The sequence below is a fragment of the Eptatretus burgeri genome, chromosome 5 (assembly GCF_056783735.1).
Source record: "Eptatretus burgeri isolate ZD-2024b chromosome 5, Ebu_testis_v1, whole genome shotgun sequence".
In the NCBI taxonomy this organism is placed as follows: Eukaryota; Metazoa; Chordata; class Myxini; order Myxiniformes; family Myxinidae; genus Eptatretus; species Eptatretus burgeri.
Window position 1 is genome coordinate 48,734,941 of NC_140965.1, and position 18,976 is coordinate 48,753,916.

Genomic DNA, 18,976 nt, shown 5'->3' on the forward strand with positions numbered 1-18,976 from the left:
CAGGCACATTTTAAAATACTTATTAATGAAACTTTGTCGATGCAGTCAATATTGGGGTCACATGACACATGTAACGATGTTTTTGGATTTCACCTCTGGTTCATGCCCCAGGGGGTTGGGATTTATGGTCACAGGGGTCAAAACGGGGGGAAAAAATTAACAAAATTTGATATTGGATCATTCCTGGTGGAACTTTTTGCCATCTTTCAACTTTGCTTAATGTAGGAATCATGGGGATTTGTGATGACGCACCCTCAACTTCGCTCTAGTTTCTTTTTAAAAGGCAATATATATTCATGTGTTGTTCAATTCATGCTTCCCCGCTGTGACGTGGAAATTGATGTGGCATGAAATTTTACACTTCTATAGTAATGCATCTCTCAGCACTCCATCTGTATCAATAAATCTGTTTTAATCTATCAGGGTGGACCAACTGCAAAAAGTGATCTTCAAAATCGAGCAACAATCGGACATGTGTGAAATCAAGATGGATCACGCAAGAGACCTTCTAACAAGGGTTCTCGAGCAGCAAAAAGATCCACAAATGGAACCTGCGATTGAGGGCACACTGACAGAATGTGACGCTCTCATCAGAGAGCTTTTCATCGACGTGCAGGTGCTGAGAGATGGACGTCATTATCAGGCAGATAGTGTATACCGCAGGTGAGTTTCATTAAACTGAATTATTATTCTCTGTGATATTCCATGGCATTTACTGGTAGATAGCATTATGTTGAACTTTGTGTGTCATTTCTCTCAGAATCTTCCATCTTCATGAGCAGTTTGTTTTACTACGCTCAGAGGTGAACAGTACACGGAACCAGATGATTGTCAGCGTCACTTCGCCCAATGTTCAGTCCAGTCAGAACTTCAGTAATGAGGATGAGACCAACTTGAAGTACGTGCGTGATCTGCTTACCTGGGTTGAAAATCATCAGGTGAGGATCATCCACAGTGAACTGTACCGAAAGACAAGGAGCAATATATTTATTGATGGCATGCAAAGAAGCACAAGTTGGGCGACAGAAATTATCTCGACCTTGTCAGTCAATTACGTATAATGTAATTATGGAATTAATTAGAAAACAACATTAATCAATATGGGCACCTCAAACAAAGATAAAAGAATGTCAAATACCTAGTTGTTCATACTGCATACTTTAGCATGGATTATTCAACACAAGCCTTTTCCTCTTACTTTTTATTGAGACAAAATGTGTGAACCGTGCCGATGCTGGGCAATCCAGAATGATGCTGGCCAACCTGTGAGGACATTAGCCAATCCAGGCTAAATGTCGACCAATCTGGGGTGAGGTAGGCAAAATCCCAGTTTAAACGGGAAGATCTGGCCTGAAGCAGGTGAAAGTTGTTGAGAAAAATCATTCGTGGAAAATTGGCAGACCACTAGCCGGTAATTTCTCTGTCTGCATCCTACTTTTTTATCCTACTTGTTTGTCTTTTCTTTCTTGTTTGTTTTGCCTTTTGTTGATCTGTTCCAATTTATTGACCACTCATCATTTGTTGCCCAACTCCTCCATGAGCTGTTACCGTGACATAAAAAGCCTGTAGAGTACCAGATCCAACCTCACAAGCACCACATTCAGCCACACTTGTGCTAAATCCAGGTAACACATGCTGTTTCATCATGATGACATGCAGAGGTAAAAGCCATCTTGCAGTTTTACATGGAGTTTTCTACTGTAGTGTCTTGTTAAGACTAATAACCTTTGAGTTGAGTTTCGCAAAAATAATAATTAAGAAAGGAAGAAAACCACTCACAAGGCCTTGGCAAAGGAGGGGCTGTGTGAGTTGTATGGGGGCATTTATTATCAAATTTAGGGCTTCCTCATCTCACCTTTGGATAGGAAAGGCAAAATGTTGAGTGCTACATTGGAAGTTTGGATGCAGTACGAGCAGGATGCGATATGAATGCGGTATGGATGCAGTACTCGAGACTAATCTCATGTGCAGACCCAAGTTCAGCTGTGGTCAGCGGAGTCCATGTCGTCAGAGGAGTCCAGTTACATTCACTAATAAGAATAATATTTAAAGCTTTCTTGAGAATTAAAAATTAGTTGGCATAAATGCATCTGTAGTTTGATGCAAGGAGTAGTTTAAAAAGATCAAGCAAGAATATTAAAAATACCTAAAAGATCATAATGAACTTATCAAACTCAAAGAACATTTAAAGCTTTCTCGAGAAAAAGATCTTTAATTTCATTCTTCCCTCTAGGTCTTCAAGACAGATGTTCAAAGCCATGATCTTTGCTACCCCCGTTTACTCGGGTGGTCCAGAAAAAATATTGAACACATTTCCTCTCTCCACAAGAGAGGAAATGTGTTATGCCTTCATATATAACTAAAGAGCACACAAAATTTTTCTTCAAGAAAACAATATTTAGGGGTCACCCCATTTTATTCCGAAATCAGGGGTCCCACATATGATATGATACAAATGTTTGTAACGTAACAATTTATGATTGTACTGCTGCCTTAGTTGGAGTTGGGATCATCTTATGGTGGTTTGATACCAGTCTAAGCAGGAATTGTCCTCATCCTTGGTTAATGTTTCATTATATTTTTGAATTAGGCTGATGCCCCGTTCCGCAGTGTCATTTACTACTTTGAGCTGAAAGGACCGAGTCCGTAGGTCATTGTACAATGGATCATCTGTCCACTGACCAGGAGGTTTCTTCAAGAATGTTTGAGAAGTTGCTATTCCACCTTCTATCAAAACATCAAAGAAGTAACTGGTCCTTTTTGTCACAAGGTCCTCCAACTTGAGGCGTTCCTCTTTATCCTTGATCTGTAGCCGCCGAGGACAGTCAGGTAACTGTGGACGCTGTAGGTTCTGGATCATCTTTTCCTTTGTTAGGGTTAGGGTTAGTTTTCTTAACAGTGCGATTCAAAGAGTTCCCTCTGATCATGAGGCAAAATAACTATTTGGCAACCATATATATATATATATATATATATATATATATATATATATATATATATATATATATATATATATATATATATATATATATATATATATATATATATATATTATAGGGACATGCTTGGGGTGACCTCTAAATATCCACAAATCGAGCTCAAATTCCACACATGTGTAAGTTAACCCTAGTGGAAAAAAATAAGGCATGTGGAGAAATAATTTCACGAACATCATTTTTTACTGTAACAGTTTGGACCACCCTACCATTTACCCCAACCCCCAAGCACACCTCCTTCCAAATTTCCATTATTTTTTTCCTTCATGACCGTTTGCTTCTGTGTCCATCTTGTCCATCCCGTACATCCTCTCCGGCCTATAATTCCTCCCTCCATACCTTATTTGTCCCAGTCTCCCTCTATTTTGTCCTTCAACCCTACTCTTGTTCTGCTACATCCTGATCCATTCTGTGTTCTAGCTCCTCCATGACTCTTGAAATTGTACACAACAAAAAGTTTGTTTTATGACATCTGATGCTCTTTTGGGAGAAACACCAACAACTGGAGTTGGATGTTTAAAATTGGCCAAGTATGCCAAAGCGACAGTATTTAGAACGGGAAGGCTATGTTTTATATTATTGTGCGTAAATTAACTTTTGGTACTATGCACATTATTTCTTCAAGATATACATGTGCGAAGATTCCCAACTGGATGCATAAATGCTAAACAAGCTGCCCTGCCTGACCTCATTACCTTCCTCCATCTGGTTTGGCTATTGGCAAGTAAACACACCTTACATAAGTATGGAAGTGGTCAAAATAGCTGTAGTACATTTTCTGGAGGTATCAACATAACTGGAGATTTGACTGCCTGCTGTGAACGTTCCATCTGAAACACTGTGTAGTAAATGATGCGGTGACCCCTTCTGGCACAGGAGTAGAACTCAATTATGGCTCAAACCAACATTCAAGAAGATTAGCAATGAGCATACTACCAACTCATCTATTTCACCGGCCCACTTTTGTTTGTTGGTAATTTGGCTTGGTACCATCTGGGGGTGGATACACCAGAACCTCCATGATAAGACACATGTGAGCATGTTGTTCTCCTTTCCCTTCGTAGGATTTTCTGCAAAAGGCAGATTGGGGGACAGACCTTCCCAGTGTGGATGCTGCACTGGAGAATCACCAACCATTCCACCAGACAGTGGAAGAGTTTCGCTCTAGCATGGAGGAAGCACAGCGAGGCCAGGTAATGAACATTATCTTGATGCACCTTTGTAACACAGGACCTTCAGAAAAAAATGTTGCCGGTGTGTTATTAACTACTTTCTATCATTTCCTTATTTCAAATAGATCCTGTATACAACCATAAATTCAGATCCTTGAAAATACGCGAACGTATCGTAGCAGCTGGTGTAGATTACTTCCTCAACAAGGAGCATAAAGAGACGTGAAAGTAACAGCTTTTCACATTTGGTTGAGTGAATGTTGAGTGTGTCTGTAAGAAGATGCCCCCATCATCCTTTCCAAGAAGAAAATGGAGATATTTGGACATTTTCATGATTGTACAGATTTATCTATCAGGAAAACAATTTTGAGCAATGAGTCTTTTAAAATGATCTTTATACACATTCTTTACTGTACATTTAAACGGATCTTTATACACATTCATTGAATTTGTAGTGTTGTGCTCAAAATAAATAAATAATGGATTGTCTAGTGTTTATTACAAGGATGGATAATATTGAGGGGGGAAAAAATTGCAAATTGAATAGAATAGAAGAACAATAGAGGATGGTAGGCGCTTAAATGGGGAAATAATTTGAGAGGAAAACTTAAGTAAACTAGAAGGGCACTCGGTAGAGCGCATACCTCCGCTACGTAATGCCTGATCCATGAGAACATATCAGGCCAAATAAATTTTTGAAATATCATGCTATATATCGTTTTTGGCAGTATCTCTCAATGGTGAAGAATCACTTTGAAATTAAATAATTTTCATAACCAGATCCGGATTCGGATCTTTACCAAAATCGATTCAATTCGACCTTTCCACACACCCAACATGTCCACCAAATTTCATCCGAATCCGTCCCCAACTTGAGATATCTTATTATATATTAGTTTCGCCAGATCCTTTAATGGTGAAGAATCACTTAAAAAAATTAACGGATCCAGATTTTGATATTCACCAAAATTGAATCAATTCTTCCTCGTCACACATACAACATGTCCTCCAAGTTTCGGCCGAATCCGTTCACAACTTTTTGAGATATCGTGCTATGTATTATTTTTGGTCCCATCTCTCAAGGGCGAAGAACCACTTTAAAAATTCTAGTAGTCGGATCCGGATCCGGATCTTCACCAAAATCTAATCAGTTCATCCTTGTCACACCCTAACTGTACACAAAATTTCTGCCGGATCCATCCATAACTTTGAGATATCCTGCCCACAAATAAACAGACAGAAAGGGGTGAAAACGTAACCTCCTTCACCTTCAGTGGTGGAGGTAATAACCCGATGTACATACATGAAGCAAAAACATGCGTACGGCTTCTGTGCAGACATAATACATTGTGGTGATATTCCTGGTATCATTCCAATTGCAATGGACCATGGACTAACACCCAAGCTGAAGCCCTGAGGCCTGCCGATCTCTGCTGCTTCATGCAATGGTGGCGCATGATTTTATTGGGGTGGTCAGGCCAGCTGTCCAGCCAATGGGTGTAAAGCAGTCGAGTGGAGTCAGAGCAGCTAACCACTGACCCATGTATAATATGTGATATTATCTCCATCCAAAAATGACATAAGTGTGAAAAATTGATGAAACTCCCTGAAACTCGAACTTCTTCTGTAATATATCATAGTAAAGCTTGCACTAAGTTTCAGTTGAATATGTTTCAGGGTATGAGAAAAAAAAAGTCTGAAAAACCATAGGTGGGACGGATGGAGAGCAAACCTGTAGTACCCTCGGGTGAAACCGGTAGGGGACGAAATAAATGGAGTGGGGATGTAGATCAAGTGAATGTTATACGGATCATTCGGAAGGGATTGAATTTTTTTTTTTTGCATAAAAGGCACTTAGTGGTTACGTTGCACCTCTGAATGAAGGCGATTTCTAAGGGAATATACATTAATGATTTTGAAGGTTTGGATGAAAATCCCTGGAGTACCTAGATCCGAGATTGCAGTCAGAGAGAAGAATATCCTGGATATTTTTCAACATGTATTGTTTGCATTACAACAAAGCATTGTGGAATTTAGGAAATTACATTATAGGTAAACTTAGAGAGTGTGGATCTGTTTGACTGGATCTGTTGATTGAGTGGATCTGTTTGTTGAGTGCATCTGTTTGTTGAGTGCATCTGTTTGTTGAGTGCATCTGTTTGTTGAGTGCATCTGTTGATCGAGTGGATCTGTGAATGAAGTGGATCTAGTGATTGAATGGATCTGTTAGATGACTGGATCTGTTCATTATCTGGAACTGTTCATTGACTACGTGCAACCTTTGTCTCGCATCACCAGAGCAGGCAGATTAACTGGAATAAAATAACTAATGCATTATATAAATAATTCAGATCATACTTGATTGATTGATTTGTTTGTTTATTATTTAATAATAATCAATTAATCATTATTAATTTGTTCTGGTTATTAATTAATAATGAAACAAGCAGTCATAGACTGGTACTTACGAAATCGTCAACTTGACCTCTGACTTTGTCTAATAAAAGCTGTCTCCAGAGAAGGTAGCGACGCAAAGCAGAAGTTTCTACGATGATTCTGTACCAAACCATCAAAAATCGAATGTTTGACCTCACTGTGACCTTGACCTTTGACCGATTTTGACCAAAATCTAATCATTGCTAGCCATCACCCTCCTGAATCACGTGGTGTAATTTGACATTGGTAGCTTCTTCCGTTCTCGAGTTATCGTGCCTACAAACAAACACACACACACACAAACAAACACACACACACACACACACAAACAAACACACACACAAACACACAAACAGATGACGGAAGTCATCAATATACTTACGAAATCTTTAGATTTTATTTAAGTGGAAAATTATTTAAGTGGAAAACAGTGTACTATATACAAATCAATTTTTGTAATGTTAGTATCTTGTGATGCCAGAAACATTGCTACTTGTAAACTGACTCTTCCTACCTCTAACTACTTTCATTTTATGCAGGACAAGTTGTCTCAACTGAATCGGAGTACTTATGTCGATTACCTGGGTCGTCTAGAACTACAATACACAAGACTGATGGTGTGTGTTTCATTAATGAACCTATCATGGTTTGGAGTGCACTGACAAAAGTGTGGTGAAGAGTTATTGAACTTTAGTCCTTGATAAATAATTTTCATCTGTACCCCACATTCATCATTTTGTCACAGCTTGAACACAGTCACCATGCTTATGTGGAAACGATCACTGATTCTGGCCTAACAATGGTTGTGTTTACATGTGATGTCAGCTCCGTGTGTATTTTGTTTGCCTTGTGAGATGGAGGAGAAGCACCATGGACAACTGATCTTACAAGTACATGATAGCTCATATCTCTTTGACAAGTGTCACAGGACTTTTTTTGTTATTTAAAAATTTTTTTTTTTACAGATATTTCATATTTGTAAAAAAAATACCGATATTTGTCTTCCCTGCATCCATCTACACCAGGGGGTTCCCAACCTTTTTTTTTACTGGGGTACCATTTCACATGTTCGTGGTCCCACCGAGCACCACTGTACCAAAATTCACCTAAAATAGTGTTTATTTGCGATACAGATACGACAATGGGGAGTTAAACAATACTAACCATTCACAACTATGACATTGAGCAATCTGATGTGAACAAAAGAATGATACAGTAAGTACCTATTTGATTGTGTAAAATGTCCAGTCAATGGGATGGTTGAGCCTGCTTCTTGCTCACAAGCAGGTTGATGTCAGGCTTTGTTTTGGATAAAGCGCACCGAACATCATGTTCAACATCCAGTAGGGATCTTTGTTTTGTTCTTAGAATAACGACTGACGAGAACCCAGCTTCACACAGCCATGTAGATGGGAATACTATGAGCGAATGAACAGCCAGGGCAGACCCCAACAGGGTAAGACCCCAACATTCCACACCAGAAGTCCGCAAGATTCATCTCGTCAAACTGATCTCGGGCTGTGGAGTCGTTCTGGAGATCAATCAAGCTTTCCTGCAGTCCTGTTCCAGGTGGCAAATCCAATGCATTCATGCGAAATGGGTTGCGAAGCATTTTCAGATCCAGTTCCTTGAGATCCGGAAAATAGGAATTTAATTCCTCATCCAAATAAGCGAGGTGATCTTTTACCAGTTGTATGAACTCCCTTGGGGATGCTTTTCACGCTTCTCAACAATATCAGCCGTGCAAGAAAACATGACCACCACTCCCGCTTCGACATTCGTCTTCCACAGACGGAGTTTTTCCTGAAATCCCTTGGCCTTCTCTATGAAGTCAATGATAGTCGCGCCAGTCCCCTGAAGAGACTTGTTCAGGGCGTTTAACTGAGAGAAAATGTCGACCAAATAAGCCAGGTGCAATGCCCAGTCGGGGTCGTTCAAAGCAGCGACGAAATCGACAGTCTTTGGGTTTCCATCGTTTTCGAAGAATTCACGAAGCTCAGCTCGCAGTTCAAACACGCGCTCCGCCATATTTCCACGGGATAACCATCTCACCTCAGTGTGGAATAAGAGAACTTTATGGTCGGAGTCGAAATCCTCGCAAAGTTTCTTGAAAAGTTGCGAATTGAGAGCCTGGGATTTCACATGGTTCACAATGTTGATCATGGTTGAGAAAACGTCAGTCAATGGCTTGGGGAGTGTCTTGGCTGCGAGTGCGTGGCGGTGGATCGTACAGTGTAGGTCGTGCATTTCAGGAGCAAATGCCTTCACAAGCGTTTGGAAACCTGATCTGCACCCCAACATAGCTGGAGCACCATCTGTAGTACAGCCTTTCAGATCAACCCATGACAGCCCAACTTGATCAAAGACAGAAGACACCTCTTCGAAAATGTCCTTTGTTTTCGTTGTGGTTTTAAGGGGGCGGCAAAATAGTATTTCATCCTTCAACTTGGCTTTATGCACGTACCGAACGAACGCGAACAGTTGGGCACAATTTGCCACGTCAGTTGACTCATCCAATTGCATAGAAAATCCGCATGGAGATGCCTTGATTTCTGCCACCACCTGGTCACGAATCTTGGTTGACATTTCTTCAATGCGCCTCTGAACTGTGTTGTTTGACAACGAAAGAGAATTGAGCTTCTCGGCGCTTTGTTCTCCCAGCATGAGACGTACGATATCCTTTGTGGCGGGAAGGATGAGGCTTTCACCGACGGTGTGGGTTTTTTTTTTCTGTTCTGCAATTCGCAGTGCAACTAAGTAGGATGCCTTTACGGCTGCCGTGGACTGCTATTGAAAACTGCCGTTGCCGTCGAAGCGTGCTCTTTTCATGGCATTTTCCTTCCGACGAAAAAATCATGGTCCTTGTCGCTGTGTTCAGGATGAACAGAATCAAAATGGCGCTTCAATAGACTTGGCTTCATAGATTGATTGCCGAGAACTTTTCCACAAATCACACACTCTGGAGCTTCTAATTCACCTTTTTGGATGGAAGTGAAGCCTAATTGAGATAACTCTCTGAGTATTTTCGCATCGACATGATGCTGGTGAACGATAACAGTAACAATAAGCCGGGCAATAAGCAATGATGACAGTGTGGCGTGTCGAGACAAAACGAATAATAAGACTTGTGCACAACGGCCGATAACAAACAGCTGTCAGTGTACAGCCGCTTTCGATATAAATTTAATTATTGTGCACAAGCTGCATGAGAGAAGTAAAATAAAAACTGCGTTAAAAAAAAAAAGCTCGCTGCTGCATACCACCGAGAAATTCCAAATGTACCACAGGTTGGGAACCGCTGATCTACACTATTGATACACCAAATGCAGCAGGACAGTACCCCACTCCTCTCCACTTCCTGCCAACATGGTGGAAAAAGGAAGCGGGAGTTGATCGACACATTAAATTATTTATTGAATCCCCTTTTTGTTGGGGGGTAGTTGCACCTGAAAAAAATGTATGGTCATGGTCATCATTATTATTGCTCTTGGAGTGACCAAGGCTGAAGGCTCAAGTGGGAGCTTATCCATATATTCCATGCATGATAAGTATGTTAGGAGACATCAGGATGGTGCAGATGTAACACTTTTAGCTTTCAACAGTCTAATCTGGGTTCAATTCTCAGCCTGACGACAAACTGTCAGATTGGTGCTTCCCAGGCAGGACGTTTCATCACGAAGTGTGCCATCCCTCAGGTGGACGTGATGTTTGACGTCTTGTCTGCTAGCATTAGTTGGTGGACATTGAGGATCCCACGATGTCCTTTGCAAAGATTAGACGAGCTATCGCCGGCACCCTGAGCAAATTAGAAATTCCTTCCTAAATCAACTTCAGTGAAATGTCAGGCCTGGCCAGCGGTTCCATTAAACTTTTGGACGAATCTCAACTACAAAGCGAGATTATTTTGGGGCCATTAAAGTTGTAGTAGTAGTAGTCGTAGTGGTAAAGCTACAGTTATGTTGTCGAAATTATGAACCCATATTGCTCTTCCTCTCTCATAATAATGCTTTATCTTCTTCGCATCTCTGTTTTTAACTACATTTCTTTATTTACCACCTACCAACAACAGAATGGTTCCCGTAGTAGGCTGCATAACCTGGAGACCCTTCAGAGTTTTGTGCAACGTGCCACCAAGGAACTGATGTGGCTAAATGCCCGTGAAGACGAGGAAATTGTCTACGACTGGACCGACCGGAATACTGCAATAGCCGCCAAGAAGGAAAGCCACACGGTACGTTGGGACAGGATCCACAAAGATGCGTCTTACTTTGGTACATTGTGTTTAATGAACAAGGATAGTCAATGATGACATCTGTAAATGGTCATATAATAAGGACATGCACTATTGGTATCCAGTCTCCCCCCCACCCCCCGCTCCCCCACCCACACCCAATTTGCAACGGTGCTCTTCATAGTTTATATTTAAACAATTTTTTTGTGGCAACTTTCACTATCCATCAAAAACATACTTTTTTGATCAACACATACACTAAAAGAAAATTGACAAGAAGTCAGAATTGACAAAGTGTGCAACTGTTGAGAAAATGTATCAGGGGGGGGGGGGGGAGGGTATTAGTGAGAACATTGCCCCAAAAGCAATGCTTCCTGTCTTATTTCATGCTGAGTTTGAATAGTTTCCAAGGACAACTTCTGTGCATTCATGATGATGACAGACCATGTAGGTATCATTCCATATAGGTGGGCTGTGAATTTTGTATTGTCAACAGGGTTGTACGACCCATCGAGCCAGAACAAAGCATTCCTTTTGGGGTCATCCACTGTATATTTGACATGCTAAAGTTCGGACAATACGGCACTTTTGAAATGGCATAACCAACTCAAGATTGCTCGGCATGCATGCACAAAAACCTCGAGTTGCAAAGTCAATCGAGGCATCCTGGATATGTTATGCTTGCCAGATAAGGATTGTAGAATGAAACGACTAAAAAAAACTTTCAAAGAAGCCGAAAATACTTGTTATGTAAACTTGTCTGTGAGAAAGGGCTGTGCCTCTGCACAATGAAACAGCTGGATCACTTTCTGGTCAACTCGTCCAAAAAGTTAATATTTTGCATCTCGTCCTGGAAAAACTCCCAACGATTTGGGCCCGTGCAAAGCCCGAAGGTTCGTAGAGGGTGTGTTTTACCCAAACCTTTGTGCTTCTTAACAACGATGGGAAAGTCATATCTGGGGCTTGTTGATGTACAGGGTAAGTTTAACATTATGATATTTACTGTTAATCATGTTTAGTCATGGGTGTGGGTGGCTGTGGGAGTTGTATAGGCTGTGAGGGCCATTATAAATATCTACTGTTTGTTTGGTTCTGGGGCCACAAGAGAAATTAGGCTACATTTTTGCATCGATTGGTAAAAGGAGAAGTGTGTGTGTGTGTGTGTGTGTGTGTGTGTGTGTGTGTGTGTGTGTGTGTGTGTGAGTGTGTGTGTGTGTGTGTGTGTGTGTGTGTGTGTGTGTGTTTGTGTGTGTGTGTGTGTGTGTGCGCGCGCGCGTGTGTGCGTATGTTATATCCACTCACATCTGCCTGCTTGTATTAACAGTAAATGGTACGTACCCGACTCCTCTCATCCCCGGATATTTCTCATGTTTCCTATATTTTCATTCGTGAGTCCAATTTACATTCAGGAACACAATAATTATGGTTGACTATCTTGAAATTTCCACTCTTTCGTCTTAATGCTGAAAATTATGTTTAAAAAACGAATTGAATCACACATTTCACACTATCAACGGCAGGTTAAAAGTGCCTTGCAAGTTGAACCGAGTCAGTGTAAACACACACATGGTGTATGTGCAAAAGGCCTCATTTAGCATTCATTTGTCATTTCGAAAGTCCCGTATTGGCCGATTTATTTATTTAGTCCGAAAATTGGTTGCATCATTGCAAGGTGACATCACATGATTTACCTGCTTTCCTTATCCATACAATATTGTGAATATCAAACTCTGCAATGTTATTAGCCAGCATGTTAGTTTGTGTCCAACTGGGCCAGTGGTGGGTGTGTGGTCAAGGGAGGGTGTGACTCACTTTCCTCCATATTTGAGTGAACAATTCTATGGAAAGCCCTTGATGGACAATGACACAAACCATCTTCATTTCATCGTTTATTTGCAGGTCGGAGCATGATTATTCTGCATATTTTTATACATTTAGGGGCCATCTACAAATGTCTGGGGAAGGGGAGAGGTGAAGTTGGGAGGGATACAAAACATTTCACCATCTTTGTGTACGTATATGTAAAATAAAGTTTGTTGATAATTATTTATTTGTGTAATTATTTTTCTGTGCACCTTTTGGTTTTAAACAACATCTCCTTCGCATATGTCTGATATACTGTATATGCTCGTACCATATCATGGTTAAAATCTATATCCTGGCATGATAAATCTGTAAATCTCTCAATTTTTATTAGTTTTTAATTGCACGTTCTTTCATTAGCTCTGTCACCGAAGGTGGATGGAGGTTATTTTTTTCACCTCCTTTTGTCTGTCCGTCTGTGAGCAGGATATCTCAAAAAGTTATGGACGGATTCGGACGAAACTTGGTGGACAGATTATAAATGTGCGATAAGGACAAAATGATTCAATTCTGGTGAAGAGCCGGGTTCGGATACGATAATTTTTAAATTCTTTAAATGATTCTTCACCAATTAGAGATAGCACCAAAAACAAAATACAGGACAGCATGACATTTCAAAACGTTGTGCACGAGTTAAGATAAAACTTGGTGGATGAGTTTGGTAAGTGACAATAACAAGCCAATTTGATTTTGGTTCAGGTCCGGATTCAGATCCAGTCTATCAGTGGGATACAAAACATAAACTGTTCAGCCTGATGGAGGTATGTGCTCTATGGGGTGCCATTCTAGTTTTTACTTTAACCCTTTGTGGCACGTTCACCCCAACTAGGCTCTCATAAAAGACCTGGAAAAAAAAGAATCGAGAATAAATGAGATCCAAGACAGTGGAGAACAGCTCCTTGCAAGCAATCACCCAGCACGGCAAACAATTGAGGTCAGTATGATGTTCGCCTTTACGTTATCACAGAATGATTTTGATGATGGAAGCTGATAAGCATTACTCATGTGCAACTATTTTTTTGATATTACAAGTTTTTGTGCTTGCAGTCATATCTTGCTGCCATGAAGACTCAATGGGACTGGATCCTTCAGATCTGCACCTGCATTGAGGTCCATTTAAAGGAAAACGAAGCCTATTTCCAGGTGAGGGAGGGTCTTGTAACCTGATCATTTCTTCTTCCTTAAGGCCAGTTCACATCCGCTGCTCTTAGTTGATAAGAAAACACAAAAACACCTGAGATGTATTTATTGAGCCTGACTTTGACACAACGCATAGTCCAGCCGTGGAGGGTGAAAGATTCTCCACCTACCTGAAATAACAGATTTTACAAAGGACCATTTCAGTTAAATCATTTTTATTGTAAATTATTAAACACAGCATGCTGCTGAGCTACTACTACGACTACTGTGGGTTAAACTTTTTCTCATCAAAAGTGGACGACATGGTGCATATGACAAGACATAGTATGAATTATTGAGTGATGGGTTGGAAGTGTACATTTTGTACCTCAATCCCAAAAATCCAAATCCATTGCGACCATACCCTGCACAAAGCATTGGTGCTGCCAAAGCAGTCTCCTCGGCTATTGGGCACAATCCTGGACAGGTCGCCACTCCGACACAGGATACTTAAATGGCTCAATCATCCCAGCAAGCTGGTACTCATTTTGCCGACCTCAGAAGGAATACAGGCCAAGTCAACCCCACCTGGTATTCATTCAACGGAAAAAGCGGGACTTGAACTCAGGACCTTAGGATCCCAAATCTACAACCCTAACCATTAAGCCATCACCGGGCATGTACCTCGATAAGCATAATATAAAGCTTTTTTGGATACAGAGTCCAGGCTCCTGGAAACGCTCAAACATTGAACAGAGCACGATGCAACAGAACAAATGGAACAGTACAGAGAGGGGGGAAACAGCAACATCAGGGTTGAAGAACAAAATAGAGGGAGACTTGGCCAAACAATGGATGTGGGGAGAAATGATAGTTAGGGGAAGACATGTGGGGTTGACAAGATAGATACAGAAGGAAATTCTTAGGAGGAAAAAACTGGAAATTTGGAAGAAAGTGGGCTTCTGGATGGGGTGGGGGGAATGGGGGAGGGTGGTTAACTGGGGTATAAAAGATCATGGAAGTGCTGAATTAACGAAGTTTATATTCTGTAAAAGCCTGAGCAGCTGAACGAAACGAAGTAAAAGTGTGCGAAGTAGCTGCAGCAGGACCTGTGAATGAAGGGGACTACACATTTCTTTGGCTACAAATACTAGTGCAGCCAGTCACAGAAAGTAAACATCACCTCTCTGCCTTGATTTGGTGGGGAATTGTACTCGACCTTCTGGTATAATATTGTGTAACAGGAAGTTTTATCTGCTTCCCTGCGTGATCATCACCATGGATCAGGTGATGTGCCCACAGGCCTTAAATAATAATTAAATATTCCCACATTTATATGTTTCACAATGAGCGTTTTTTATGGATACTTTGGAGATGAAAAATAAAGAGCTGAAGGAAAGATGGAAAGTGATTAATTATTTTCTTTTTACCACAGTTCTTCAATGATGCAAGGGCCCTGGAACAAGATTTGAAATCCAGGCAAGAGACGATCCATAAAAAATACTCATGTGACCGAAACAACAGTCTTCGTCATCAGGAAGATGTTCTGCAAGACGCCCTGGTTTGTCCTAAGACATCAGACCAGTTTACGATCATCTTTTTGCTCAGGAAGGACAAATCTAGTGGTCAGGAGTTTTTGGCTTACTGTATGTAGTGGAGCATAAGAAACAAGCATTAATGGTTTAGCCATTGAGATCATATCAAATTGTTTTGCTTGTTGTGTTATGATGTTTCACAGGAGGAGAAAGAGCAACTCCTCATATTGAAGCAGAGGGTCGCCTCACTAGCCGTGCAGGCCAAGACCATTGTGCAGCTCAAAGCGAGGAATCCTGATAATCGTGTGTGGAGCACACTGCCCATAAAAGCCATCTGCAATTACAAACAGATTGAGGTATGACAATTTGCCCATTCTATATACTTTCGAGAGATTGTCATGATCAAGCCTGAACAATCTGGATATTTACTTTCTGCCTCAATTTAACAGATCACCCTTTATAAAGATGATGAATGCGTTTTGGAGGACAATTCTCAGCGGGATAAGTGGAAGGTGATAAACTCGGTTGGTAGTGAAGCAATAGTCCCCTCAATCTGCTTCATCGTTCCGCCGGTGAACAAGGAAGCTATCGAGCTTGGCAGCAAGTGAGTGCATTGTTCCTCTGCTTGACTACACCACACATTAAGGTTATATATATATATATATATATATATATATATATATATATATATATATATATCCTAGCTTTGGATAAACTAGCAGGCACTCCCGCCCTCCGGGTGGGAGTACCCTTCTCGGCCCTTATACAGTGGACAATGTGCTGCGGCAGATTCTTGGAAATGCACTTTATCATTTTTGCCATTTTTGAAATAAATTTTATTGATCATGACATATCATACTCGATATCAATTTTTGAGTAGGTTCCATTATATTATGAAGATGATAAAGGAAGATTGTCTGTAACACCAGCTACAACCAAAGGTGGTGATATATATATATATATATATATATATATATATATATATATATATATACACACACACACACACACACACACACACACACACACACACACACACACACACACACACACACACACACACACACACACTAGATTAAAAAAAGCAAGTACTAAAGAAGAAAAATCACATTTGTTCCAAAGAAAAACAACATTTTCAAATTCTGTACTGTTGCTACTACAGATTGGAGCAGAGCTTCCAAAATACCATGAGCCTTTGGAGTCAGCTGCACATCAACTTGAAGAGTGTCATTGCTTACCTTTACTTAATGGTGGATATTGAGACGATCCGCTCTTGGAATATCACAACCGTAAGTGAAGCTCATATTCTAAGCAAGTTGTTCCTCCATATGCTTTGTGCACTTTTCTTTTCAAGTTTATCTTATTTTAATTTAAAACTAGGAGGGCACTCTTCGATGTCACCATGTCGCCAGATATGCCTCTGCCCACATTATTACATCATTATACATACTGGTACCAAGTTTGATTTAAATCCCTGAACCCAGATTCAAAATATTAAATAATTATGGCTGCCAGACCATGTGTCCGATCAGATTGAAATTTAAAACATATATATTCCCCATAACCTACTCGATCAGAATTGTGATGTTTCACTGATGATTGATAAAGCAATTCAAGAGAGAATTTTAAAAAGATTTTCATTCAATCCAATATGGCTGTCAGACCATGTGACATATTAATTATTTGTGAACAACCTGGTATCCAAAGGCTTCGGGGACTTGTCGGTGAAGCTTCCCTTCAATCTGTCAAGCCATTCTGGAGAAGAAGATTTTAAAATGTTTATTACTCAAAAAATCATAGCTGCAATACCATGTGGCCTATGATGTCATAGGTAGAGAACTTTTTGTTCCTCATTGATAGGCAATCATACCTGTAAAGTTTCGCCTCAATCTGTTCAGCCATTTCGGAGAAGATTTTTGAAGATTTTTATGTTAAAAACAATATGGCTGCCATACCACGTGACCAATAATGTCATTAATGTTTTTCCCAATGACAGTTTAGCTCTATATGACCCTCAAAAAAATTTATACTGATCGGATAAAGCGTTTGACGTATGCAATTATGACGTCATAACGAAGCCACATATGACATCATCAAAAAAACAATAACTCTTGTTTCCCAGAAGGACTACTTCACATATGCCGTTTCAATTTTTTCCATGGAGCGGTTTCAGAGATACAGAGGTCCAAAGTTTTTCCTTTTTTCCAACATGGCTGCTACACCACGTGACCTATGACGTCATAATTATCATAAAAACATTCTACATGAGTTCGCATCTATGGTGAAAATTTGGTTTCAATGAGGTAAGTGGTTGCAGAAAAAAACAGGGAACATTAGCATGGCCAGATGGATGGAAAGACAATCTGAAAACATAATGCCACCGGTGACTTCATCAGTGGAGGCATAAAGGTCACATTTGTTTCCCATGGGTAGTACTTGAAATGTGACAAGTTTAAATTTTTCCATGGTGCGGTTTTGGAGCTATAGAGGTCCAAAGTTTTTCCTTTTTTCTAACATGGCTGCCACACTGCATGATCTATGGCGTCATAATTATTATTAAAACGTTCTACATGAGAAGTCACACCGATGATGAAAATTTTGTTTGTCAGATAAGTTGCAGGTTGCAGAGAAAACTATAAGGGCACTCTCGAGAGTGCATAATTCTGCCAGGCTGATGAGTTCACATTATGTATCCCACTGTTAGGCTGGATCTGGATTTGGACCTGACCTTAAATTTAACTGGTTTATTCTTGTCATCTAACCAACTCAGCCACCAAGTTTCGTCCGAATCCGTCCATAATATTTTGAGATATCGGGCCATATATAATTTTAGCCCGATCACTCAATGGTGAAGAATCACTTAAAAAACTCTCGGATCCGGATTTGGATCTTCACCAAAATAAAATAATTGTGTCACACACCAAAGCTCTCCACCAAACTTCATCCGAATCCTTCCACAACTTTTTGAGATATCTTGTTCACAAACAAACAAACAAGATGTTCATAGCACGATTCTTAAGAAATCCATAAAACAAATTTGACCTTAAAAATACAATTGGTGGTTGAGTTCAATGACCAAATATGAAAATCCTCTTCCAATTTCATGTCAATTGGATTAAAATGGACAATTCTAGAAATATGGCCTATGTTGACCTCAAAATAATTGGTGGTTGAAATCAGTGACTTGATGTACAAATCCTGTTCAAATTTCTAGTCAGTTGGAAGAAAATTGAGGATTTTAGAAACTTGACAAAGTTGTTGACCTTTGGCCTATGTTGACCTTTTGACTTCAAAAACAATAGGCTTCTTGCTAATGACGAATTCTACCATGGGGTGAAATTTCGTGAAGATTGGTTTAAAATTGTGACCTGTAGTCGATTGACATGCAAACAAATAGACAAACAAACAAGCAGTCATAGACTGGTACTTACGAAATCGTCAACTTGACCTCTGACCTTGTCTAATAAAAGCTGTCTCGAGAAGGTAGCGACGCAAACCAGAAATTTCTACGATGATTCTGCACCAAACCATCAAAAATCGAATGTTTGACCTCACTGTGACCTTGACCTTTGACCGATTTTGACCAAAATCTAATCAGCGCTAGCCATCAGCCTCCTGAATCAC

At 40.2% G+C, this 18,976-nt stretch overlaps 1 protein-coding gene across 8 annotated transcripts in view; it reads left to right on the top strand.

Annotated features, from left to right (window-relative positions):
• The window catches only part of PLEC (plectin), a 202,636-nt gene that overhangs the window by 151,392 nt on the left and 32,268 nt on the right, over nt 1-18,976 (top strand). For all 8 annotated transcript variants that reach the window (XM_085881786.1, XM_085881784.1, XM_085881787.1 and 5 more), the window contains 11 exons: nt 424-663; nt 761-938; nt 4,061-4,189; nt 7,144-7,221; nt 10,674-10,835; nt 13,528-13,632; nt 13,746-13,841; nt 15,253-15,378; nt 15,556-15,708; nt 15,802-15,956; nt 16,515-16,641. In XM_085881786.1, the coding sequence (XP_085737912.1) occupies nt 424-663; nt 761-938; nt 4,061-4,189; nt 7,144-7,221; nt 10,674-10,835; nt 13,528-13,632; nt 13,746-13,841; nt 15,253-15,378; nt 15,556-15,708; nt 15,802-15,956; nt 16,515-16,641 (1,549 nt within the window). The remainder of the gene's footprint in view (nt 1-423; nt 664-760; nt 939-4,060; nt 4,190-7,143; nt 7,222-10,673; nt 10,836-13,527; nt 13,633-13,745; nt 13,842-15,252; nt 15,379-15,555; nt 15,709-15,801; nt 15,957-16,514; nt 16,642-18,976) is intronic.